We start from the raw sequence: 24,374 nt of genomic DNA on the forward strand, positions 1-24,374 counted from the left end.
CTGACGGTCGGCATGTGGGTGTCCCATGCTTGCCGCTCACCTCCTGATGCATTGATCTTGCGAGCGTTTAAGAAGTGCTCCATAAGCAATTCCCCGGACTGCACTGAGAATGACTTGCTGTGTGGGAGGCAGCTATGCAGAGGTCGTCGTCAGACAAGATGCCAGATGGCTCTAATGAACAACCTAAACTGCTTATAGCTTCAATAAAATGATCTTGTGTACTTGACTTTTCCTCTCATTTCTCAGCCGCAAGGTAAGGGGGTCGACCTATATTCCGACTTATATACGCTAAATGTTGGGAAAATCCACAGGGTCTACATATTTTTGTCTTGCTGATATGACTGAGTGTTGGTGGAAAATATTTCCTGTATTTGAATAACACCAGCACGACAGTCATTCTAATGGCAACATGTCCCTAGCAAGGCTTCGAGAGTTCTCTAGGCGGGCTGGTGCTGTGGAATGACCTTAATCAACTGCTCATCACAGACCGCGTAGTGGAGAAAAAGCTCAGCAATGATGTCGTCATCGTTCACAAAGAATCTTCACAACTCTCCCAGCTATGAAGGCACTGTGACTGCACCCAGCACAAATCCTGTGTTCGCCCCCCTTACCTCATGGCTCGTGAAGTGCTGGAAGCATTTCAAAATCAACTGCGATGAGGAGAACACCTATCATGTTAGGCAAATTCTGCCTAATTTCAACTAGGCTCCATGCTACAACTCACGAAAACCGAATGTAGTTACGTATTTCTTAAGGTAAATTTTATTTTTGTTTCTTAGAGCACAGTTAATATGAATTACTCACTTTGTGGAGTTTTTGATGCCAACTGTATGCATGCATACACTGGTACAAGGAATTAAAATGAGAATTGTTTCATTTAAAAGCTCCAAATTATCTAAATTACAGTGTCAACCGATTATAACGTATGCTCCAGCGAAAATCCGCACTATAAACAAAACATGCACGAATCTAGCCACATTGCAACCTACCTCTCAAGTAATTCTTTATCATCACTCAAACACACGGCACTTGAAAACACGGGCACGATCTTTATTTCGTCTTTTTTTTTTTACACATTAGTCTCTGCTGGAGGGTCTTGCAGACCGCAAGTGCAGTCTAACAAATGTCGCGCGGAGCTTTAGCTTCCTTTGTGTTTATGTTTTAAGTGCAATGCACTTCTTAAGCGACCCTGAACCTGCGTCCACCGGCGATGTCCGCGCACGTGGAGATGGGCGCGCGCAGCCTGGCCGCTGACATGGCACATACCCACGTGGGGGATTGGCCAGGAATCTCCTCGTGTTCCTTGGCAACGGGGGGAGATGGGCGCGCGCTGCCTGGCCGCTGACATGGCGCATACCCACGTGGGGGATTGGCCAAGAATTGGGCGTGAGAAGGGCTAATGCACCTGCTTAAAGGAGTACTGACACGAAATTTCAAAGCTGAGATCCGCTCTAGCAATCAAGTACAACGACAACACAAATAGGTGTCTGTGAATAAATGCATCTTTCTTTCTTTGTAGTTGTGTGTGTGTGTGTGATCTCTCTTTCGCGAACATTACCGAACCGCGCAAATTCAACTCGTGCATTCGCACTTTCACATTCTTCCCCTCGGGGAAATGCGGGGAATTTTTTTGAGGGAGCACGGCTGCATTTCTTGGCATTTTTGAATGGATGCCATGGGACGTGATAAGAATGCAAGTGGGGTTTCTTTTTTTTTTCTTTTTTTTTTTTTTTTTTTCAACTCACTTTGTGTTCACAATGCTAAAGGCGGTTGCATCAGAACAACGTACAGGTAATGGAAACTTTTGGCGTCGCAGCCCACTATCTCAAAATGTTCAAAAAGGGAAAGAGCGGTTGTTTATCTGCACAATGTTCTAGTAGAAACAACTTACCGCGTGCGGGGTGGGGGCTCACTGTCTTCAGAGGTGTGCTGAGAGCAAGGGCAGTTGTGGTTTTAATGTGAGTGCAAACAGAACATGCAAACTAAAGGGTGCCTATTTTTTTTTAAATTTTATGTGCAAGCTAGAGGAGAGAAGGGAGTGCAGGCTGCGTTTGCATGGCTGAATGCATCTTGTGGTGTGTGTTTCTGCCCGTCCTTTGTCAAAATGTGCGCTGTTCCTTCCTTTGTATCTCACCACCAACTAGCCCAACATGGTAGCCTTTTGAATCAATTTTTTTTTTTCCTTTTTTGCAACCCTAAAACGATGCCCCAGCTGCATTGGTCGGTTAGCGGACCTGCCAAAAAAATGCATTATACTAAGTGCTATTGTGCTTCGGCCAACCGCATTTTAAAGGCCAACTGCACTCAAAATTTCGACTTCTTGAAAACCCTATTTCCGTATAGTCTGCTTAAAAAGAAAGCAACATGCAAAATACAACAGCTGAAATACGCACGTGGACGCCGCAAGCGGCCAGCAAAAATCGGCGATTTTGAAACCGAAACCGAGGAGAGCGCGGCCATTGCAGTGACGTTGCAGCCGTCCAGCGAGCGGCCGGACGGTCACCAGTTCGGGAGAATGTCTGCGCGCAAGCTCTACGCGCGCACGGGGCAGCAGAGCTCGACCGGTTCTCCCGCTGCGTGGCTGGCCAGAGGAAAAAGCCACCGTAGGCTGGAACGTCACAGGCGCGTCATGGCTGTTTACGCGATCCGCCGGCAGGTGCAGAGTGGTCTGCGGCGGAGCCTTTTTAAACGCTTCTGACTGATTAACGAGGCGTTTCACGGGGCTACCACTTGTGTCTCAGCTTATTTGGGGGTACTTACTACGCATTAAAAACAAATTTGGCCGAGGTGAAATTTGAGTGCAGTTGGCCTTTAAGTTGTATGCTATTGCATTGAGTTCTATGGGAGGCAAACCAGTGGTCGTGAAAACCCGCGTTGCATCCAGTTTTGCACTATGTGTTGTTATGTTATAAATGGCCTACACTGTACATTGCATTCACTTTATTTGCTTCCATACGGCTTGCCCTTCTGACTTCGGAACTTGCAGTGAATTAAGAACAATTTTTCAGAGAAGTGTACTACGTAGTGGCTGGGGTGGATTTTCTTGTCCGGCGACAAACCTTGTTCATTACTAACGAGTCGGCAATCTGTTCATCACAATCGTGTGTTGGCTCGTAGCTTACACAGCATGCCAGTTTCATCGCAATCGTATGTTGGCCCACAGCTTCAGAGTCTTGGCAGAATGATGGCAACAGTACACAGCATTCAATTTTCGCCCCACATTGTGACTCGAGGGTTGTTGCAGGGGACATCATCTCCTTCATTCCTCGTGTGCTGTGCAGTCAAACTGCTGTTCGAAAGCAGCGACCAGTGCTGGGTAGGCGTCATCTACTGTCACCACCCGCCCCAGCTCTCGAGTCAGTGACGTCACACCTTTGTGTTCAATGCCACAGGGCACAATGTGGTCGAACCAGCTCAGGTCCGAGTTGCAGTTGATGGCAATGCCGTGCGTCGTCACGTACCTGCTGCCGTGGACACCTGAAACAGACAGTGGAACGCTGGTCAGGCGGTTGGGGGGCAGCTTGTTTGTGTGCTGAGTGACAACTGTCTTCGTTACAGCCACTGTTCTGTGGTTGTGCATTCAGTTTGACCTGCATTCATTCACCCAAGCGACAGGCATGGTCAGTGAGTGTGCAAAACAGAGCGTCCACTGATGAGCATCTGCTTTATTGTACGAGTACTGTCAGGAGCGCAACGGAAAACTCTACTCCCAGCCGCCGTAATCTGGATTCACTTTTTTCGCCTGATTGTTAGCTGTCGCAGTGTGGATTAGTTTTTTTTTTTCCCCAGATTGTCTTTTATTATGTGAACCCACCAAATGCGGTTTGTAACTCTTTGTGTTGTATGTCCCCTTAAAAATGGTCAGGATGCTATTATATTCAAGGTTTTATGGGTGTGGTTTACAGTGTCGTGCTGCCTCTATCACTGCAAGGGGATGACTAAGTCATTTTATTGAAGCAAGAACGACCATTTTATTGTGTTGTACCCAGGTGGGCTTATTGGTTTGTAGTCCTGTACTGACTGACTGCCAGAGATGCAGTCCAGGCCCGTTTTCCCATACGCATAAGTTCCCGCTTACAATAAGATGGCAACCGCCTACTACACTAAATTAAAGTCGGCAACGGAGAAATCAGTTGCCGGAAAAGCTGACGGGAAAGCGAACGTATCCGTGCGCTCATTTCGGTTTCGGGCAAACGACTTAGTTTTAAGAGACAGCTTAAGTCGTAGTTCAGAACTTATTCCCCGACTTATGCATTCGGGAAAACGGGCCCTGTATTTCTTTTTGTCCGAGGAGTCTTTAGATAGCCTGCAAACTATCCAGAACTATCCTGGACTTTAATTTGAAAGAGATTAGTCATCACAAACTCTAGTCGTAACACAACATGCTTTCAAACTTTGCCCTAGTAGCCGAGGTCGACCAGCCCATTCGTTTCATTAAGAGAGCCATCCTTACTGCAGCTTCAGTGTAATGCTGTGCATAGTTTGAGGGGGTTACCGTCACAATTTTACGGCATCAGCTTGCTTTAGTTGCACCTTGGAAACGTGTCTCTCAGATTGCGTCAGTCTACCGAACAAATTCTTAAAGCAGGAAATGAAAGTAGTCATGTTCACAATCAGGGTTTCTTAAGCTTTGCTAAAAACCTATTTACTGTCAAAGGTGAGTGACCTTTACAAGTTCAGTTTTCGGAATTTGATTAACTTAATGTGAAACATTTTAGTAAACTGGTACTCATGACATGTTTGTCATGAAATATTACCTTAGCTGAGTTACCGAAACTAAGTATAGATAGCGAGGAAATTAAAATTGTAAATCATATAAAAACACTTGGAGTAATATTTACTGAACATCTAAGCTTGGACCAGCACATCGAACGAATTTGTAGCCAATTAAATAAAATTACAGGATTATTAAATCGACATAGTCATTTCCTACCATGTTCAGTAAAACGCATAATATACAATGGACTGTTCTTATCTACCATTAATTATGGCCACATGGTATGGGAAACAACATCAAATGCTAATATGAACAAATTAAGTGCATGCCAAAAGCGTGCTATCCGTATAATAGCGAATGCTCCATTTAGGGCTCACACAATCCAATATTTTAAGATGTTTGAAATATTACCAGTTGCCTCGATTCATCCTTTACGACTCGCTTGCACTTACCGGTCTGCTGTTTGAAACAGAAATCTTGATTATGTAGCATTATTTAATCTGGAAGAGCGCCGCTACAGTTATGACACGAGAACACATGATCCATGGATTACCCGCTTTTGCCGCACGACATATGGATCACAGTCTGCATTGTTTTTAAATAAGCTATCTACACTTTATATCGATGTTATAACTTCCTCGACTCGAAGCCTCTTCACGTATTTCTTACCCGATGCAACTGGGATCTGATGCCTGTCTGTTACATCGGCTGTCCGATCTTCTGCTAGTATTGATTTCTGCCTACATTGCATTCATAAAGGAACATGTTCCGTTTAATGCAGAGAACATGCGCTCTGCTTTAACGGCTAGCTATGTTTCTGAGCACCATAGCTTGCATTCTGTTCTGTTTCCTGCACTCTTGCAATACACCAGTTCATATTTGGGACATTTTTTCCCTTATTTATTTTTCCAGTATTTATCGCATTTTCACACAACTCCGAACTGTTTGTCCACCTGTTACGTTGGCTGTCAAGCATAATATTCTGTAATATTATCTGTAATATTTTTTAGTATAATCGCATTTTTATCGTATTTTGCCGTTTCATCGTATTTTCGGTCATTTTCTTTTATTTTGTTTAGTGCAGTGATATTGGACTATGGCCTAGCGCATGCGCTCTGCGGTAGTAGCCAGCCATGTTTCTGTATGCTGTATCTTATTTGCCGTTATCGCCTTCTGTGGTCTTTTGTTGCGCTACTTCGATTGATATTGGGTGTTATGTCATATACTGTCCCTTGTTTCTTTTTTCTATGCCCAAATGTGTGCACCTCATTACTAAACTGCTGCTGCACAAATCTGTATCGGGGGGCGCGGGCTTTGTCAAGCTGCTAGTGCGCAGCTTATTTCCGCAGTCCTCCCTTTCTTCCTCTCGAAGAACAAAATAAAGATTGATTGATTGTTAATTTGGAAACACCGCACTTTGCATCAGGAAATTTCTCATCTGTCAAGCTTTTGCTGTCATTGCAAGGGCATTCACTTGTTACTAAATTGTTTGAAAGAGTGGTTGGTAGTCGTGCTACAGTTATACGTGCTCTGTTTTTGGCATTTTGTAATAGTATTTAGTATACATTTGTAATACGTTCTTAACGCAACACTTTCCTAAAACCATTCTAAATTTAATAAAAGAGCATTTTAAAACGTGCACGGGATCGCCTGAGACTTGCCGTTTTATCCTTTCAGGGCTGACATTTCGTGCAAGAGGATGGCCAGAACGACCAGCGTACAAATTTGTGCGTGTACTGCGGTGCTGCCGCAGTTTGTAAATAAACAGAGAGCGGAAATGGAAATAACGTGATGAATGGCAATTTACCTATGGCGGCTATTTTATTGTCTCCAATCCAAACGCCCGTGTGCTCCGTCGTCTTCGCCTCGAGCTGGAAGCGCGCGCACACGTCGATGATCATCTTCTCGAGACTGCACACATAGCGGCGCATGCTCTTGTCCCTGAAGAACGATCCGAGGTGGAGAACGGGGTACGCCACCAGCTGACCGGGCCCGTGGAAAGTTATCAGGCCGCCGCGATTGGTGCGCACGAAGTCCGCGCCCAGCCGCCGCAGCTTTTCTTCAATCTCGCCCCGATAGTCCTTGGAGCGGATGCCCACCGTGTACACGGGGTCGTGCTCGACGATGAAAACTGTGTTCCCAGTCACTGCGCCACCGTGACTATCCACCTCTTCCAGCAGACGACGTGCAGCGCGGGTCTGCATCTGGTAAGCTGGGGCGAATGCCATGCGGCCGAGCTTCCTGAACTTGACTAGCGTTCGCGAGCCCATGTTGTCTTCAGCGTAAAAATGACCCGGTCAGCAATCTTTCTTACATACAGGTCGTTTACCGCTCGTAAACAAGCACTTGGTCACCTCATAACTGCTCCAAAAGTCGTTTTACTTTCTACCTTTCTACTTTGAATTGCTGACATGCGGCATTGGCTTGCGATTCGGCTGGTGTTGGCCCAATGTCGATCCAGTGTGTTCGTTTTTCTTTATATATAAAAACGTTTTGTACAGAACAAACACAAATTATACGTGCAAAAATAACTGGGCGTACCCACTGATCTCCACGATCAGTGGGCGTACCAGTTGCACTGTTTGCAGATTGCGCGGATTTTGTGCCTTTGTGCCAGCTGTGCATTGCAGAGAGGGGGCGCAGGCGGCGCCAACTTTGCCGCCGGTTTCAAAACAAGTGGGTGCGCAGTCTGATCAGCTGTTTATCTCCCTGTCAACATTCGGGGTTTTAAGCGAGCTAGCATGTAATCACCGACTTGTAATTTTAGCATGGACTATCTCGGCGGTATAATCTAAACGGAGCTCTTAATGGCACTTTTGTCAGCGGTACACTGCTACACTTCACTATCGAGGATCGGGGCTGCTATGATCAAAATTAATCCCGTGCCGAAGCTCACCGACACCTTTTCTTTTTTTCTTTCTATGACAGTGATTTAGCCGCGTCAAGCCTAAAAAGCCTTTCCTTCACCGAGATGGCAGACAAGAACGCCAACGGTAAGCCGCGGACAGCTTTGGTGCCCGTTGATTGCTTCAAAATCGTTCATTTTTTCTCTTCAGAAACGCCGAGCTGTCAAATGTGGCCGAGAACGAGGATCTGTCTTTTGGGTGCGCTCAAAGATGATAAGAGAGTCGTCGAGGCTGCCAAGGTGACTTTACTCGCTTAACCGAACATAGTGGGACCACTGTGGGCGCTCTTGTAGACAGGGTTCTGTCCGCGCGAAAGGCCGTTGATAGACTGCAGAAGAGCTGTTTTACGTCAATATCCGCAAATAATCGTCGATGCGTTCGAGCTTTAAAAGAAAACTTGTGTCATCACCGAGTTGGTACATGATCTTTTGTGAAAACGAATGTAAAATGAATGAAATCATGCATTCTTTTTGGCGTCATAATTATGTAATATTTGAGTGACAGAATCACAGCGGTGCTGAATGGTCAACCTTTGTTATTGCTTTTTAGCTCGGAAACATTTGTCACAGCTTGTAAGTAATTCCTGCAAGCATGTAGCATACTCGCAAAAAGATTATTGGGCGACATGAAAATAAGTCCATTGTGGGAGTTGGTGTGAATATGTGTGTGCACTGGAAGCATTAGCTGCCAGCTTAGTAGCTACGATTACAGAGATTCAAGGTCTCCACTCATGATGCACTCTCGAACTGAACAACTTCTCCCTGGCATCAAAATTTCTTTGCACGCCCAGGTATATGATAATTCAAAAGACCAGTCTCTAACTGCTTATGAAGTTATTGCATAACCCTTTCACCAAAATAAGACAATTTTGCATTTTACATAACAAAAATATACTCGAGCAAGAAGATATATGTGCTATAGTGGACCCACGAATCTCTTAATGCCATGCATAGGTAATCAGTATGCGCTGAAAAACAGTCTTGCACACCCAGGTTTCACTTTCTATTTATTCATCTGTTCTTTTAAGTTCCACCAGAATTATAACTGCATTGCTCAGAAATCAAGCCCTTGGCCTTGTTCATAGCAGCTACTATACCATCAGTGTCCCGTGATCATCGCCACCTCTTCATTCACCTTGGGCAGTGCTTTAAACACTCCGTTAGCATTGCCAACCAAATTTATCGGAGGACTCCGGAGGTGTTTTTGTGCCCTTCCTACTTTGGTATTTCTTTTTTGTTGCCCAAAAGTGGTACGCCTAGTAACGGTCATGTCGTTAATTGACCAGGCCCCAGTGAAGCATTACTAAAGGATGCTGCTTTTACAGGACTTTGAAACCCGTGCGTGTGTGTGTACACCTGGTGCAGTGTCATGGCCTCCCCGTGGTCTTCAGTGACACGGGGGTCGAACACCGAGGTGACTGGGGCACGGTGTTTGTGCTGGAACACTTTGAGGGCCCCTTGTTTGAGGAGCTGAAACACCAGTTCCTGGTTCTCAGCCCCCTCGTGCTCATTCAGTGTGCCCAGAAGAATGTCGTGAGTCTTGTACCTCCTATTGCCGCCGACTGTTTACAACTACCCCTGCACAAATTCCAGTTTTCTTTTGCTTGCATCAGCAGAAGTTAGTGAAATTTAGAGACCATGGTGAATGAAACTTGTTTTACAGAATGCATATCTTTACTTTTCTGCTTAGAAGTTCGTTGCAAGTGTTGTACTTGTAAATGGTGATGTGGAGAAAAGTAAACTTTGGATAAGGGTCCTCGGTGTGACAGCCTGTGAAGGTTCGCCACCGTGTTTGTGGTCCGGGGAGTCCACTGCCCTTCCTCCCTTGCTTCTTCCTGTCCAGTTTTATAGCTGCTGCTGTATGAAAAGTGAAACCAGACAATGAGAGTAGTCTTTGGTGCCATGCATGGCTGGTTTTGCACAAACCCACCTTTGCTCAGTGGATGCACCTGGGAATCGGGCTTGCATAAGAGGAGTCTACCTTAATTTTATGCTATTTTTGGCAAGGAATGTGAGATAGTGTAGGTATTTCACACACATTGAAGCCTTACCATGTTTTCTCTCCCCCATAAGTGGTATACCCTCGGTTACAATGTGCCAGTACAATTTTTTGTGGTTTTGAAATTACGGTTGCTCAATGAGGCAGGCTGTTTTACGTCCGTGTGACCCCCCAGGGGGCTCATTGGCTAAGGCGCTTTGCATAAGGTCACGGGGTCAATGCCTGACCTTCGCAGCTGGCAGCTGTTTTCCTGATGGATGTTAAAAACAAAAATGGCCCTGTGTAGAGTTTTCAACGTGTGTAAAAAAGATCCCAGGTGGTTTATGTCAATCCGTAGTCCTGTTCTGAGACATCTCACAGCACAAGTCTTGTAAGAGCGTAACAACCCACTTTAAGGTTTCATTTCCCTCTGCTTATTTCAGGTAGCTAAAGCTGGTTAATTTTATGTTGTGAAATTCACTGCTGTTCATCAAGGATGGGTGTATAGGCATGTGGCTGTGTGCTTACCAGATAACTGCTGCCTGCGAGCCTACCTTAACCTTTCACTTGTCCAGCGATTCCCAGACAAGGGCCGGCCAATATACAACCTGGCCATGGATGGTGTGTCCATCATCTTTACGGGCTTCGATTCCAAGACTGAGCTGGTGAGCGCCTCCTGCAGAGCTACTTGCCTCAACAGCTAAAGACTGCTGAAGTATGGGCTTAAACACTGCAGCAACTTTGCTTCTGATTCTTTTCACTGGGCACCCATTTGGATGGTGAGCGCATTACTGAAACAGCACTTGCCTGTAGCTCCTATTGTGACAGCGTCTCGCCTTGCAGAATCTCTTACCACTAACTGCCTTCCTGATCAATGCCAACAAAGGCAGAAAAACGTCTGTGCCTCATGGTGGATATCTTTGGAGCCCTGGGCCGGCCTTGGGCTTCTTATGCTCAGCTTGCAAGGTTTTCACTGGATCATGGGAAATTTTCTGAGCCCAAGGACATGGGTTCAATCCTGGCCGCAGTAGGTGCTTTTCAAATGAAGGAGGAAAGTGAAAAATCCCATGTGTCAAGATTTCGACGCACATTAAAATGCCCAGATGGTCAAAATTAATTCGGAACCCGTTCACTGCGGCGCGCCTTATAGCCCAGGTGTTGCTTCGGCACGTTACACCGAAATTTCAATTTGATCATGGGAAATGCTTGCACCCATCCTGAAGTGAGTAAACACTGGCCATGCACTCAACATGGGGCACGATTTTGTGCAGTGCACGCTCTTGCTGCTTTGCCACTACATGGGAGCAACAGTGCGGAGGAGTTGGACTTCTGGCGAGGTGACCCACTGTGTGTCCGACTCAGTCCGCACGTCAAAGTACGAGGTAGTACTGCCTCTTTTTCTTCACCTTTCCCACGTGTTCAACCTGACTGTGTGTGAAGCAGCAGCATAGCACAGCCAATTAACTGGGTTTGTGTGCTTGGCTGCTATGGGAAGCCTGATTGATATGAGGCAAGGTTGGTACTGCCACTCCTGTACAGACCCCTGACTGCAGAATGGAGAGATGTGAGGCAAAGCTTGTTATAGTCACAGTGGCTTTATTTTCTGTTTATCGCACGGTGATTGAAGACTGGGAACACAGACAGCTGAAATATTGTCAAGTATAGTAATCCCTTGTCAATACAAACTCGGATATCTCGAAATATCGGTTAAGTTTATTGCCGTGCATTCACCTCCCATAGGCGCTATGTATTTACCCTTCTTTATCTTGAAACGTTTTTGGGGGGGACCACGGATATCTTGAAATGACAGAAGACACAAGGCGAATTCCGCAACTGGCAGCTCATGTCTTCTGTTCTAATGCTTAGCTCTCACTGCACGCCAAATGTGGCCGTGAGCAGCAAGTTTACGTAGAGAACACACTGTACGAGGCCGATGCCCCCGTTACAAAAATGCTCTCCGACGCCTACATCATTGAGATATTTGTGGACGGTGCAGCTGATCATACAGATGACGAGGAGCCTCGAGAAGTGCCTACAGCAGCAGGAACAAGAAACACGCTGTGTCTGTTTCACAGCAAGGTAGAATGCATCGGTGGCAACTAGCAATTGATGTAATGCCTTGAGCAACTCGCGAATGATTTTCTGGGACCAGATTGCAAACGTGGAACATGCAAGCATCACGCAGTTTTTTCTTCTGCAATAATAAACATTTGTTCTTCCCATGAGTTTTTTGGCATTTATTATGAGAGCTTCCCTGTGCAGCGGAGCTTTTGTTCCAGCACCAGCTCATGTTTGAGTGACCTGACAACAAATTTTGGTCATTTCGCTTTACTCAACACTCCATTTATCTCGACATTTCCAGCGGATTTTACGACTTCGAGTTTGTGAGGGATTTCTGTATAAAAAAAATTACAAGCAACATTGTCGCTAAGGGGAGGAATTGTTGAATAGCAGTTATCAATGAAGTGGTAAGGTCATCTAAGAACAAACTTGCACAAACTCTCAGATGGGAATTATTGAACAAATGTGTAAGCCGTTGTGCTATACACTGAGCCCTTGTAGAGTCAGATTCACTACTATACACAAATACATTGCCATAAAGACATTTTTCCAGGAGCAAACTGTCGGACACAAACTGCCCGATATCAGTGTGGGAGGACCCCAGGCTTTCTTTTTAAATACCCCCATAGTGCTTCATGTATCCTAAACGCACGGCACAACGAGCCCCTCAAAGTAGGTAGGTATTGCTACTATATACACAAATGCATTGCTGGAAGACATTTTTAGTGGCAGTATACAAAAGCCTGGTATTTAAAGTATGAAGGCCTTAGTTCGTTCCAGTAATAAAATACCTTCGTAAGACCCTATGTATTCTTACAAAATGTTAAACAAGAAACCCTTAAAGTTGGCTTCAGTACTATATGAATTGCTAGGAACACGTTTTTCCAGGGACAACATATCAGCCTTTTATGAGGACCCTGCAGCCAGTACTTCCTTATGCGGCGAAACTTCAACACATCAAGCGTTACAGATGGACAAGCAGGTTTCCTCTTCGAGTCTGGCATAGAAATGCTTATGCACTTAAAATTCAGTTATAGTATTCTTTTGAATGACCGTTTTCTCTGGTTGATATTAATAGAGGTTTTGTTTCTGGTATGTGTCGCTTGGAATTGTGTGCACGAAAATTTTATTTTTCTTGCACACACGGACACACTTCAGTGAGGGGAAAGACAAGCAAGGTTCGAGCTTGCATTTTGTCATCATCATCGCTAATTGCTTATAGAGCAATAGTTTGTTTGCGATACCAACTGGCCCAAATCCTATCCTTGCCAAAAGGATTGTTGGACAAATTATGCACTGGTTTTGAAGAACCCGAATGGTTTCAGGACCATGAAGTCTTATGGTATCGCATCGAAGACAGCGTCACAAAGTTGCATCTCCCTGTTGCACAAAAATCTGCGAGAGTAGCTGCGATAATAATCTGACTTTTACAGCTGTTCAGTGTGTACATGTATGCTGGCAATAACCTTACTACATGAGGAGTGTTTAATTGTTCTTTTAGTTGCTTGCCTGATACTATTACTATATCTTACTGTACTTGTCCCCATCTCCAGAAAAACTCTCTAGAATACCGTTTATCCATTCATTCGCCATTCACAGTTTGTGGCGTCGTAAATACTAAGTGTGGGAAGATGTACAGGGTGGTGGTAGCCATTTCACACTTCTGGTATTTTCTGTATTAATCAGCAGCTGCTGCTGCTGCAAGATGTGTATTTGTACTCTCAACACCGCAATGGACTGGCGCTTTTTTAATGTTTGGTGCCCATTTAATTCCTTGCAGACATGCTTAGCACTCGAAATTCCCGTCATGGACAAGAAGTGGGTGTGGGAGGCATGGGCCCACAGGGACGACATAGACTTTTCTGCCACTTCTGAACACATGGTGAGGCTGGTGTTTGCACCCTTCGGTACTATTTCCTGCCTGTGCATACCATCTTTGTGGGAAATGTTGGCTCATGCCCGCTCCCCAGATGAGGAGGCCTGCAGAAATTTACTGGCCTGACTTGCACAAATCTTCTAGAAGATCTGCAGCTCTAAATATTGTCGTGCCTAGTTAATATCCATAGCCTGAATCGAGCACCATTTGTTCAGATATCCAAACTTTTGCAGTGTGCCTCCGTTTCCTTAGTACAAAGTAAACTCATCTTTTATAAAATGTACAGTGCAGTGTGAAGCGAAACCTAGAAAAGCTTGCCTATTAGTGCTTTGGCATTACAAACAATATTGACGATCTTTGCTGCATTTGACACATTTTTGGAAAATGCTCGAAGTTCATTGCTGTTGGGAAAGAAATAATAAAAAGAATAACGATTGAAACTGAAAAATGATTGTTCCACTTCAAACTTTGTACACAAAAACTAAAGCCGTACAGTTCCAACTCAGCACTTCATGGACAATGGGGCAGAGCAAAAGAACAAGGTGAAGGTGTTCCTTTTATCTCTTGTGCAATAGAACCACATTAGTTTTAGTTCGGTTAACTTCCATAGAAAGTTTTAGAGTTGAAAGCTGATCTCCTATCTCATTCACGTATTTTTTTACCTTTACCTCTAAGGGTATCACACTGATGTCAGCAAACACGTAAATTAACAACCCTGATGTCGTTCACTGTGTTTGTATGCATGCACTGCTTTTCCTGGCGTGGCGTAGTTTGGCGCCCGCTACAGGGGTTTGGTGGCTGTGGCAGGATCGTAACCGAGTGAGCGACGGCAGAGGAAAGTGTGAGGGGAGGGCAGCGTGGCTGAGCAGAAGCCCAGCACCCGCTGCGTGCTGCACGGGGTCCGGCGTCCTCCTTGCTGTGTGGCTCATCCAAACCACGGGACATTTGTGGGGGAGGTTCAAACAATCCACAATATGCTCGGCAGCAGCGACACACTGTGAGATAATGGCAGAGTCACACGCCGCCGTCCGTTCACTGATGATGCGATCACTTCCTAAGACACAGCAGATACGCGCCGTGACCGAGAAGACTGCATTTTGTGCTGCGCACAAATTTCGCATTAGGGAGAATAGTAGTCTGTAATTTTTTTGCACGTTGACAGTCCCCGAAGAATGACCCTGTGGTGTTGCTCTTGTTTGTGGCTTGCCCCAGATGAGGCTTCGTCTGGGTGCCCTCAAGGGCATACGCCTTGCCTTCCTGGGCTTTGCTGGAGACGAGCAGAAGCACATGGAGGAAGTGGCCATCGCAAATGGTGAGCTCCCACAATTGGGGCCTGGTGGCTGATGGACACGTCTCACTTTTGTGCTCTTGGCTTGAGCAAAACATTTTAATGCAAGCATAAAAAAAAAAACTTCATTGCCTGCATAGCATCTCTCACAAAGTGAACCTGTTGGGAACTACTTTGTGTGTACCCGTCTTTGCCCATGTGCAACAGTTTCATTGTGGAATGCTGGCCATGAAAGAGGGCTTTACCAAGGTTGGACATTGCATAACTGGGTATTGGGGAAAAGCTAGTTGTAAAGGGGTTCGCGGGATTGTCTCAATCCCCTCAACTGTAATCACAAAATGACAACCCAAACATAATTCATCGAAGAATTTTTCATCGCAGGATAAATGGCACTGCCTGCGGGCTATCCTTCAGTAGTGTTCTATCAAACTGCAAAGCTGCTCACCCAGCTGAATCATACAATAAAATATTTGCCACTTACGAAAAGGATGCCTGTACACTGTATCTGCGTCATCTCTGCACTCAAGGTATCCATGCACTAGCTGGTTGGTGAAGTGTCCCTGATCTTGGAAAACCAGGGATTGTGCAGAATAGGCATTAAAGGCAAACACAGGCTGAACTGAGAGGTTGTAATGTGCAGGGGCTCTGGTGGTGGCGCCAGCTGACCCTGGCTGCCGTTTTCTGGTCATTGATGACTCAAGCCCCGAGCCTCCTGTACTGCCTCCAGGATCCACCTCCCAGACCGAAGTGGTCCAGTCCGAGGTAAGTGCGTTGCCATTTGTGGAGCTTTCAAGTTGTTCAGAAGATGTTTGCCCCCTGTGCAGTGGTAATGAGGACTGTTGGGAAGTTAGTAATGTCAGGGGTGCTACCTGGAAAGTGTTGTTGTCTTTAGGCTCTCTACAAACGGGGGTTCACACTGTGGACCTTGCCATTATACGCTGCCCACACATGAATGACTGAGTACGAGTGCCAGTGTTTTATGTGATTATAATGGAAGTTAATTGTAAGTGGGGCCCTTGAAAGGAAGTAACCACCAGGGGCTTAATTTATACGAATAATGGGCACAACAAGAAAGGCAGATTGGTGCTTTGGGCCTTATGCTTATGCCATGGCAATGAACACAAATATGTATTGGGGTTGAACGCATTATCTGCTGCCTCCATGCAAATGCTGCTTACCTAGGCAAAAAAAAAGTTTTATGGCAGTACACTCCTCCTTACAAGCTGAAGGATTTGCTAAACACATTTTGTCGCATAGCTCGTTGAGCAGAGCTTGAGTTTGTTTAACTGTGTCTGTTTTGTTGACTTTTCCCACTGCAGTGGTTCTGGATCTGCATTCAGGATGCCCATTTCTTCAGTGGCGGGGCTTACACCTCCAAATATGTGAGTCTGTATTTCACCCCACCCAGTCTTTATTTTTGACATTTATTGCCAGGAAGCTGGCCTGGCTCAATACACTTGCAGTTCGTGGGAAGTTCTTTGTTCCTGTGCCTTTTTGTGCCCCAATCAGCGTCTTCGTGTCATCTCCAGAGTTTTATGGCATGTTAGTGTTGTGCCAGAATTAATTACATGAAAACAGAATACTATTCGCTTATAATCTGCATTGCTTGTGTGGAGGCAAGTCACGACTAGGGGTGTGTGTATGCTTGCTTACCAAAAACTGAGGTATCCATGATAAAATATACAGAGAAGATCCCAGGGTGCGAAGCTGTGGAAGGACCTCTTGTTAAACATACGACGTTAGCAAAACAGTCTTTCATTCAAGCTGCTTTGTATGGCGAGATACCGGCGACAGCTGTTTGGTATTACCTCATCAAATGCACACGCGCTCCAGCCATGTCCACGATGCTTCTTGCCTGCTGTGTAAACAATTCCGGCCCAACGATTCTCCCTTTTGTTTAACAAAAGTCTATAAAGACATGCTGTTGAGAATGCTTTTTTGATTGCTTCAACCTAATGGAACATCTGGAGATTGCGGGGTCGTCTACGAAAGGCTATCCTGGGAAGCAAGCTTCACCTACTAGCGGTTATGCAATCATTCCTTCGTAATGCTTGATGGCTCTCGCGTGACACCCAACCCACTTCGCACTGAGTCACACGTGACTCAGTGTTCGGTTGAAAAAGGAGAACAGGGACTCGCAATTAACAAACAATAGACAGTTTTATTGCCATGAAGATATTGCTGCATGTGCAACAGTAGCAAGCACAGAGGGATGGTGGCCCCGCGTGGTTTGGCGTTAGCCACTAGCTACGCGAGCGCTCGAAGTGGGAAACGAGGTGAGTTTTGCGAGTGCGAGAACCCGTCCTGACATCCTGTGGGGGCTGGGAATTGTGCCCAGGCGCCCAAGGTGGTCCCAGCACAGCAGCCTCTTCCCCAGGCTTGTGACGGAACGCCTAGGTATGAAGGACAGCAGTGTGGAAGCCTGGCCCCTGCATTTGCCCACGAGGCCAACCATGAGGACCTCTTCCCTCCGGAGAGCTCCCGGCGCAAGCAGCAAGCCTCAAACAGCTCCTCCAGTTTCTCTCCTCCTCCTAAAAAGTGCCCCCAAGGTTAGCACCTGGGCTGTGTTCTCCTGTACTCATTTATTCTTCTTATCTTTTCTTCTTTTTGGTCCAGCTTACAGATTTGCACATAGTTTCCGTAAAACCTACATTCTACTCTAAAATACAGTGCATGGTTAAAAGAGAAATAGATCAGTATTTTCTTCCTGTATAGTAGTGAAGATGAGATCCAAGTGTTTGAGTTTAGTCGTGCTACAAATTTAACCTTCAAAATCTGAAGAGGTGCCCAACTCTGGAAAGGTGCCCAACTCCTGAAAATTTGAGTGATTGTCCTTTTTTTTCAAAACACTTCGAACAATCCTTGGTTGGGTGCCAAAGGGTAGCGCACCTTATTATACTCCTCCTTCCTTGGTGGACTGTTTTTGAAGATTTTACGGCAGCAAGTCAGTTTTTCAAGATAAACAATCTTTAAATATTTTATGCCGTGGCATGAACTCTTTCATTACCTAAGGAAATTGACCGATCTTTGGAGGTCTAACGAAACATTTTTTGTGTGCTAAACCCATAGGTTAGGGACATATTGCAGTGAAATAAAATGTAGATGATTCAAAGCCCTTTCCAACAACGCCAGTTTTAGTGATGTTTTCATAAATAATAGTTACAAAAAAATTTGTCAAATTCAAAATTTTTGTCAGGACTTCAAAAAAAAAAAGTGAAAGCAAGGGAGTTGTGTTCAACAAACCATCGGTAGTAGAAAAAAATTCAGAATATACCTTTTGTAGGTAAACATTTCAAAAACCCATCCTAGAAAAAAAATTCAGTTGTGCAGAACAATTTTTCAAATATTAAAAAAAATGTTAGCATGCATGCTGCCCATGCCTTGTGGTGAAGCCCAACCTTCATTTCGAAATGTGCCATTTTGGATGGTTCTCTTCAAGAAATCTTGTGGTTTGACATTGTTAGATGCACCAACTAGTCCCCACGTGATGTAAAACACCTTGTCAATGACTACAGCCAGCACAAGATTCAGAGAAAACAAGTAGTGTGAAAAAATCCACTCTGAGTTGAAAACCAAACTTGTTGGTGGTTGTTTGTTGACGTTCGGATCATCATTTGTCTGTCAGAAATTTAACTTGTGGTTTATCTTCTGACTCAATATGGTAACCCTGCTTGTAGAAATAAGGTGCGATGTGCTAGAATTGGCCCAGCAAGCTTTCACCAAGCAGCTGTCGCATTATATTCAACACTATGAGCCTCCTACATTGCAGCGCCACCTAAAATTTTTGAAGAAAGAAACAATATCGAGTCCCCCGAAAACTTTGTCAGAATAGGCAGCTCTACTAAGAATCAACACTACACCTCCAGAAATACCCTCGTGCAGAAACGAAACGAAATTGGCCATGAACAGCTGGCAAAGTTTAAGGCTGATTGCAAGTGCTCTTCTTGTCTGAACTGATATCTGACGACGTGGTGTTATCTTTCGACTTTCAGCTGCAGCTGTTATTGCAGAAGTAAGGCGTGGGTGAAGTGAAACCACAAGCGGCGTGCTTTTCTCGAGGAACAGTAGCAAGTGACAGAGGCACCATGGAAAATTGGCTTGAAGTTTGGTAACTGCGTAGTATCACCAAATATTAATTTTTCAACGCAAAAAATGAAATTGAAACGGCTGGAAACTGGCTAAAAATGACTGGCCCACATGTTAGACATGCAGGGGACCTTCAGAAATAAGCTTTGGCAGAATAAAGCTACCCTTTCTTTGAACCACAGCTCGCCAGTGAGTAGCTGGTGCTATTTTCAGGTAATTATCAGCTCTCAATGCTGCCGGATTACAAAGGTGACAACATAATTTGTAATTTGACTTGCTCGGAGCCTTTTGATAAAAACATTTTGATGGTGATACAGCATAACCACAAGCGGCACGTTTGTTGTCAAGTGCTGCAGCCATGCCCTAGAGCCACTAAATAAGCTACGATCTAGTAGCTCTACCATGCCCCTTTTCGCGAAACCAGACCTCAGCTCGCAAAACGCTGTCAAAAATTTTTATATTGGTGGAGCAGGATAATTTAAACTAATCCTAAAAGTGCAGTGCCTAGACTAACCACTGGGGTGCATTAGGTGCACAAGAAATGACTACATGTCGAAATTGGCAGTATAAAGCATCAATCACCGGTGACCCTAATGCTTCCCCAAAAACTGATTGCAATGCAAGTTTTATTAGCTTTTGCTGTGTGCCTAAGCAATTTCTTGTCAAGCTGGTCAGACAACTAGAGTTGTTCAGGCAGTAAACACATATGGCCGGTATTCAATAGCGAGGCGCACATGCAGGCAACCATGTGAATGCACCGTCACTGGTTACGTCGGGCTCGGCGAGATGGCGGTACTTGTCCGTGTCCGTGCTAAGCGCATGATATGGGTTGGACATTCCAACCTCTAGCCCGCCTCGACTCAAATGTGAGTGCGATAAATAACAAGTCTGTTGGCACCACCGTTGAGAATCGGGTTGAAACGGAGCAGGCGACGCACGCTGGTGTTATATTTGTTCTTCGGCGTGCGGCCGCAGTGGCATAAGCTGCGCCATGTTTGTGGCACTTCGGCCATGTCCGTGGCCATTTCAGTGTTGCCAAATTAAGAAATTGGCAGCTAAACTTTTCAATAAATACCGGCTATAGTTGAATCAAATAGGCACTAATGGTAAGGAAGCCAATTTTGTCATTGCTGGTTTTTCAGAATTCTATTCACATCTTTAGGGGAAGGTTTGGATGGTGCAGACGGTATGTGGTGTGTTTGTTTTGTTCCTGCAGCAGTGGAGGCAGTTGGTGAAGGCCCCGAGAAGACCTCGGAACAGCCCGATCTGAGCCGCATGTCGAAGCGGCAGCAGGTGTGCCTAGAGCTGCTGCAGACAGAGACCAACTATGTGGCCATTCTGCACGCCATCCTCACGGTAGGAACAGGGCACCGTCCGTGCGTGCCAGCTAGTGTTGCCCTCTCTGTGCACTGTGGGTCGCACCTTGTGCAGCTTTGATGATGGTTACTGTCGGCTTTTCCTTCAGCGCAGGATAGTGGCAGCTGTTCCCTTACTGCCATGGGTAGTTGTAGTTCCTTCTGCTTGCACAAATGCAGGCTAGCACGCTTCTTTCCCCACACCAAGCATCTTCACACCCTAGCGCATGTGTCATGGCCGCAGAGCTGGGAGCATAAATCTGGCAGCACGGGTTTGGGTCAGAGCCATCTCCCTCTTCTCTGCTATGACCCACACTCACTTTCCACCTGGCATTTGTTAAAATGTTCAACTTCAAGTTTGCCTTCCTGCATGCCTTGGGGCAGTTTCAAGTGGGCATGGTGGGAGCATGTATTGGCTCCAACGGTATTTGGCAGTGAGTGCACAGCCAGTGTCCCTGTGCACAGCTGTTCAAGGCGCCCCTCGAGGAGCTTGGCAGCAAGCAGGGGGCCCCGCTGCTGGATGCCACGGAGGTGGAGCTCATCTTTGGGCACCTTCCACCCATCTATGAGGTCCACCGCAGCCTGCAACAGGAGCTGCAAGCCATGCTGGACTGCTGGTCGGAAGAGCACCCGGTGGCCAAGGCTGTCCTCACGCGCTGCGAGGCCTTTGGGAGGCTTTACCCGCCCTATGTCAACTCTTACGAGCACGCCAAGAGGACCTTGGTCCAGTGCGAGCAGCAGCGACCAAGGTTTCATGCATTTCTGAAGGTAAGCTACGTGAGCACTCACCCATCATGAACACTTGTGGGAGGCAGATGTGCAGGTGCAACATGCTTTGCCACATTGGAAACCACCATTTTCATGGACCATATTTAGAGCTGCCATTTTCTCGTGAAAAAGTATGGGCAATGCTTTCTCATTCTGTCGAAAAGTTTAAGGGGGGACGTGGCTTTCAAAATCAACTTTTTTATTTCTTTGTGGATTTTGATGAAAATTGGCACAGCAACTGGAAATGCTTCCGTGATAACACCATAAAAATTTCAAGCTAATATTCTGAAAACTTTTTTATGTATTAAATTTTCTTTCTGTTCCGCTTGTACCGAGCTTGAGCGGCTTATAAAACATGATAGAAAATTTGTTCGAAGTGCTTTGCATTCCCAAATGAATGGACGAGGTCGTGACAGTTTTAGAATTTTTTTTTTACAACACAATGTTTTTTAGTTTTCATTTTTTTAGAGGTTAATGTGCAATAGGCATGTTGACTGTGAACGATTATGTGAATAAAAAAATCACAAAAAACAAATCTGGAAAACCAAGAGTGTCACGCCCTGAACTGTTCATCAAGGAATGTAATGCAAGAAACGGAATCAAAATAGACCCAGCGGTCACAAAGAAATCCCTGGTACAAGCGACACAGGTGGCAAAAAAAACTGTTTTGAGAAAACGGCTTCCAAAGTTGCAACATTGGTTTCACTTATCAAAAGTCGTCACGGTTGTAGCCTTTCATGTCCTTTTGAACATGGGGCTTCTGGAATGCCTTGCCTTGAAATTGGAGTGCCTCTCACAGCCTTTCTCTTTCCAGAAAATATCATTTTCAGCTCCTCTGTGAAGAGTACATACCCCACTTTGCAGATCAAATGAAGGGGGAGATAGGTTTCAATGGGCTTTCAATGCAAAGTAGGTTAGCTGGTTGGCTGTATCGCACTGAACAGCCTCCTTTTGCAGTGTTGTCACCATGGCAACAAGTTAAGCATTTTTTTAACTTAAATTTGAACATTTTTGGCTTTTTTTTTATGTTTTATCATCTTGCCTGGCACAGCAACTTAGTACTCATACATGCAGGTGTTCATTGCCAAAAGTTTGCATACCACAAGGATGAAAATGAGCTACTTTGAAGCTTGGTAGAGTATTCTGCATAACTCCCAACTTCAATGCAAGAGCATATTTTTTTACTACTTTTGACATTCAAGGCATCCAATATTTCTCGCAGCAAAGCCAGTATGCCCTGAGCAATGGAATCAATAATTTCACTAAAAAATCACTGTTAAATGCTGCGACAAACGTACATTTTTAATGCAGAGAACATATTTTTATTCCTATATTACTAACTCAAACCTGTTTGCATGAAAATTACAAGTGCACGGGAAACGTTGCGCAAGAAAGGCGATATGGCTCGCGCGCATCTTAGCGCACGCTTACCGCGACATATCGAACTTTGATTACAGCTGATATGGCTGGTCAGGTCGCTTTTAAGATTAAATCTAACGACGCAGGCATTAATTACAACTACTGGCGTTCAATCGTAACCGGTTGCCCAGTCATGTGCTGCCCCAATGCGCGTCGGCTATGCCGTGCGCGCCGCAGCGTTTGACGCGTCGACCGTTTCTTTCTCAAGGCTAGCGAGCCCACAGTCAAAACACAGCAATAACTAAGCGTGTAAACATCGCAAACCCGACCAAAAGTTCACTTCACGAACCGCTATTGCAAGCGCGCACACCGCGTCACCCTCCGGGGTCTGGCGACGGTAGAGTCACGCGCACCACGAAGCGTTCGATGACCTCCTCCTTTCGAGCCACACAACTTCCCGTAATCTGGCTCGTTATCTCCGGCATTCCCACCGCGATAACGTCCGTGTTGAATGCCATAGATTGAACAGAAACTCGGCCGAGCGAAGCGGCGAAAATGAACTCAACCCGCTCGCTACGCAGCTCAGGCGGCCGCCATCTTGCATTGCGCCCGTGACATCCAATCAGGAGGGTCGGTGTTCCGCGCCCCGACCGAGGACCAATAGCGCTTCAGCATCTATTTCTAGCTTCGTTTGTGCGTCGTTTCTTTTCTGCCGTTTGTGCGTTTGTGAATGAACGAAGATAAAAGAGGCGAGCAGAACCGGAAAGACGATCGCTCGGCCGATCTAACCATATCAAAATGGCCGCGCCCGGTGGCACCGGTGCGGAGATAGAGCGCTCCGAAAATTGCCGTTTTTTCGCCCTTTTGCGCTGATAGTTTGTCACCGCGCCTGACAAAAGTATTTTTTTATGCCACTTTGCGACGCTTTTCAGCCTAAAAACTTTGCAGACGCATAGAATAGGAAACATAGAAGCCGAATATGTGGGTTTCAAAAAAACGATGTTTTGGTCATTTTTCCGAAGTTGAAAGCCGCGTCCCCCCTTAAAACTGGCCAAACTTAACGCAACCTGAAATCGTGGGAACAGACTGCTAGTAGAAAGCCAAGCACTAACAATATGGAAATGAACAACACTGCAGGGATTGAGATAGCATGACTCACCAGGAATACTGGGGCAGTAGAGCACCGCCATGTGGAGCGCGGTTGCAGCTCAGTGACCACAGGATGAACACGGGTTCCACATGTCCCCAAATCAAAAAAGACCCTTCCCTGTCCTTCAGCTCCCTGTGATAATTTTCAAAGTGGCAGTGCTAGTTGCAGCGAAAGAGCTGGTTTCCAACAAGGGCACTTCCTTCATCAAAGTGAACTTGTCAGAGATGGGACTGATAGGATACGCACCTGTCATCGCACTCTGCGCAACAGCATCGTGCTGAAACATGTCTTCTTTCACACCACTGTGTATCTGCTACATGTCCCGGCCAAGTCTTGTGATTTTCAGCTTGGCCTCGCAGAGGTGCCAGACCAAGCCAGTGTGCGGCCGGCAGTCTCTGGCAGCACTGATGATCCGCCCCATCCAGAGGCTTGGGAGCATGGCCCTGCTGCTGAAAGGTGTGTGACCAGGAAGGAACCCTGTGCATGGCCTTGTCATTAAACTTGATCGCTGCCAAAGTAACTGTGGAGCATGCTGAGGTGCTCTGGTGCTTTTTTTGTGTGCGCACAGGCATGCATGTGTGCATTTGTGCATATGTGCATGCGTGCACACACGTCTTTACTATTGATTGCCCAGTTACATGGGCTCCTTGACCACTGCAGTGTTAACTGGTAGTGCTTACCTTGGCATGTGCTTTTCTTTTCACTCCCTTTTTCTTTTTCTTTTTTTTCAGAGTTAAAAAAACGCACACCAGAAGATGCTAAGGATTTTCAAGAATTGGTCAAAGCTGTAGTGGCGCTGGGTGAAGTTTTGCTGTGAGTGATGTTCGAATG

General features: G+C 45.7%; 3 protein-coding genes across 8 annotated transcripts in view; 2 read left to right on the forward strand and 1 right to left on the reverse strand.

The window, feature by feature from the left end:
* Ints4 (integrator complex subunit 4) overlaps positions 1-6,523 on the forward strand; it is a 41,824-nt gene extending 35,301 nt beyond the window's left edge. The window contains exon 21 of the mRNA XM_077700487.1: positions 6,395-6,523. The gene's annotated coding sequence lies outside the window, so the exon portion shown is untranslated. The remainder of the gene's footprint in view (positions 1-6,394) is intronic.
* On the reverse strand, positions 2,926-7,211 carry Lipt2 (Lipoyl(octanoyl) transferase 2). Its single transcript, XM_077700499.1, has 2 exons — positions 6,525-7,211; positions 2,926-3,477 (listed from the first exon to the last, which is right to left on the reverse strand). Exons 1-2 carry the CDS (start codon positions 6,985-6,987, stop codon positions 3,260-3,262), a joined length of 681 nt encoding a protein of 226 aa, XP_077556625.1. The 5' UTR covers positions 6,988-7,211; the 3' UTR covers positions 2,926-3,259.
* LOC144170594 (protein ECT2-like) overlaps positions 6,784-24,374 on the forward strand; it is a 30,326-nt gene continuing 12,735 nt past the window's right edge. For 3 of the 6 annotated variants that reach the window (XR_013322639.1, XR_013322640.1, XM_077700488.1), the window contains exons 1-15: positions 6,784-6,924; positions 7,646-7,710; positions 7,774-7,862; positions 8,988-9,155; positions 10,176-10,265; positions 10,872-10,982; positions 13,442-13,543; positions 14,750-14,849; positions 15,466-15,587; positions 16,145-16,207; positions 17,164-17,374; positions 20,128-20,267; positions 20,732-21,034; positions 23,903-23,999; positions 24,275-24,356. Coding sequence is in view for 4 of the 6 variants with exons in the window: in XM_077700488.1 (XP_077556614.1) it covers positions 7,689-7,710; positions 7,774-7,862; positions 8,988-9,155; positions 10,176-10,265; positions 10,872-10,982; positions 13,442-13,543; positions 14,750-14,849; positions 15,466-15,587; positions 16,145-16,207; positions 17,164-17,374; positions 20,128-20,267; positions 20,732-21,034; positions 23,903-23,999; positions 24,275-24,356 (1,700 nt within the window). In the remaining 2 variants the exon portion in view is untranslated. Of the gene's footprint in view, positions 6,925-7,645; positions 7,711-7,773; positions 7,863-8,947; positions 9,156-10,175; positions 10,266-10,871; positions 10,983-13,441; positions 13,544-14,749; positions 14,850-15,465; positions 15,588-16,144; positions 16,208-17,163; positions 17,375-20,127; positions 20,268-20,731; positions 21,035-23,889; positions 24,000-24,274; positions 24,357-24,374 lie in introns of all 6 variants that reach the window. The other 3 variants (XM_077700489.1, XM_077700490.1, XM_077700491.1) reach the window with 3 other exon arrangements.

The sequence above is a fragment of the Haemaphysalis longicornis genome, unplaced genomic scaffold (assembly GCF_048455015.1).
Source record: "Haemaphysalis longicornis isolate Haplotype H1 unplaced genomic scaffold, Haemaphysalis longicornis Haplotype H1 scaffold_2, whole genome shotgun sequence".
In the NCBI taxonomy this organism is placed as follows: domain Eukaryota; kingdom Metazoa; phylum Arthropoda; class Arachnida; order Ixodida; family Ixodidae; genus Haemaphysalis; species Haemaphysalis longicornis.

What these genes read in the sequence shown, in the direction of transcription:
- Lipt2 (XM_077700499.1), bottom strand. Translation starts at nt 6,987, where the DNA reads ATGGGCTCGCGAACGCTAGTCAAGTTCAGGAAGCTCGGCCGCATGGCA. An exon ending in CAATAAAATAGCCGCCATAG is followed by an intron (nt 3,478 to 6,524) that starts GTAAATTGCCAT and finishes TGTCTGTTTCAG; the next exon opens with GTGTCCACGGCAGCAGGTAC.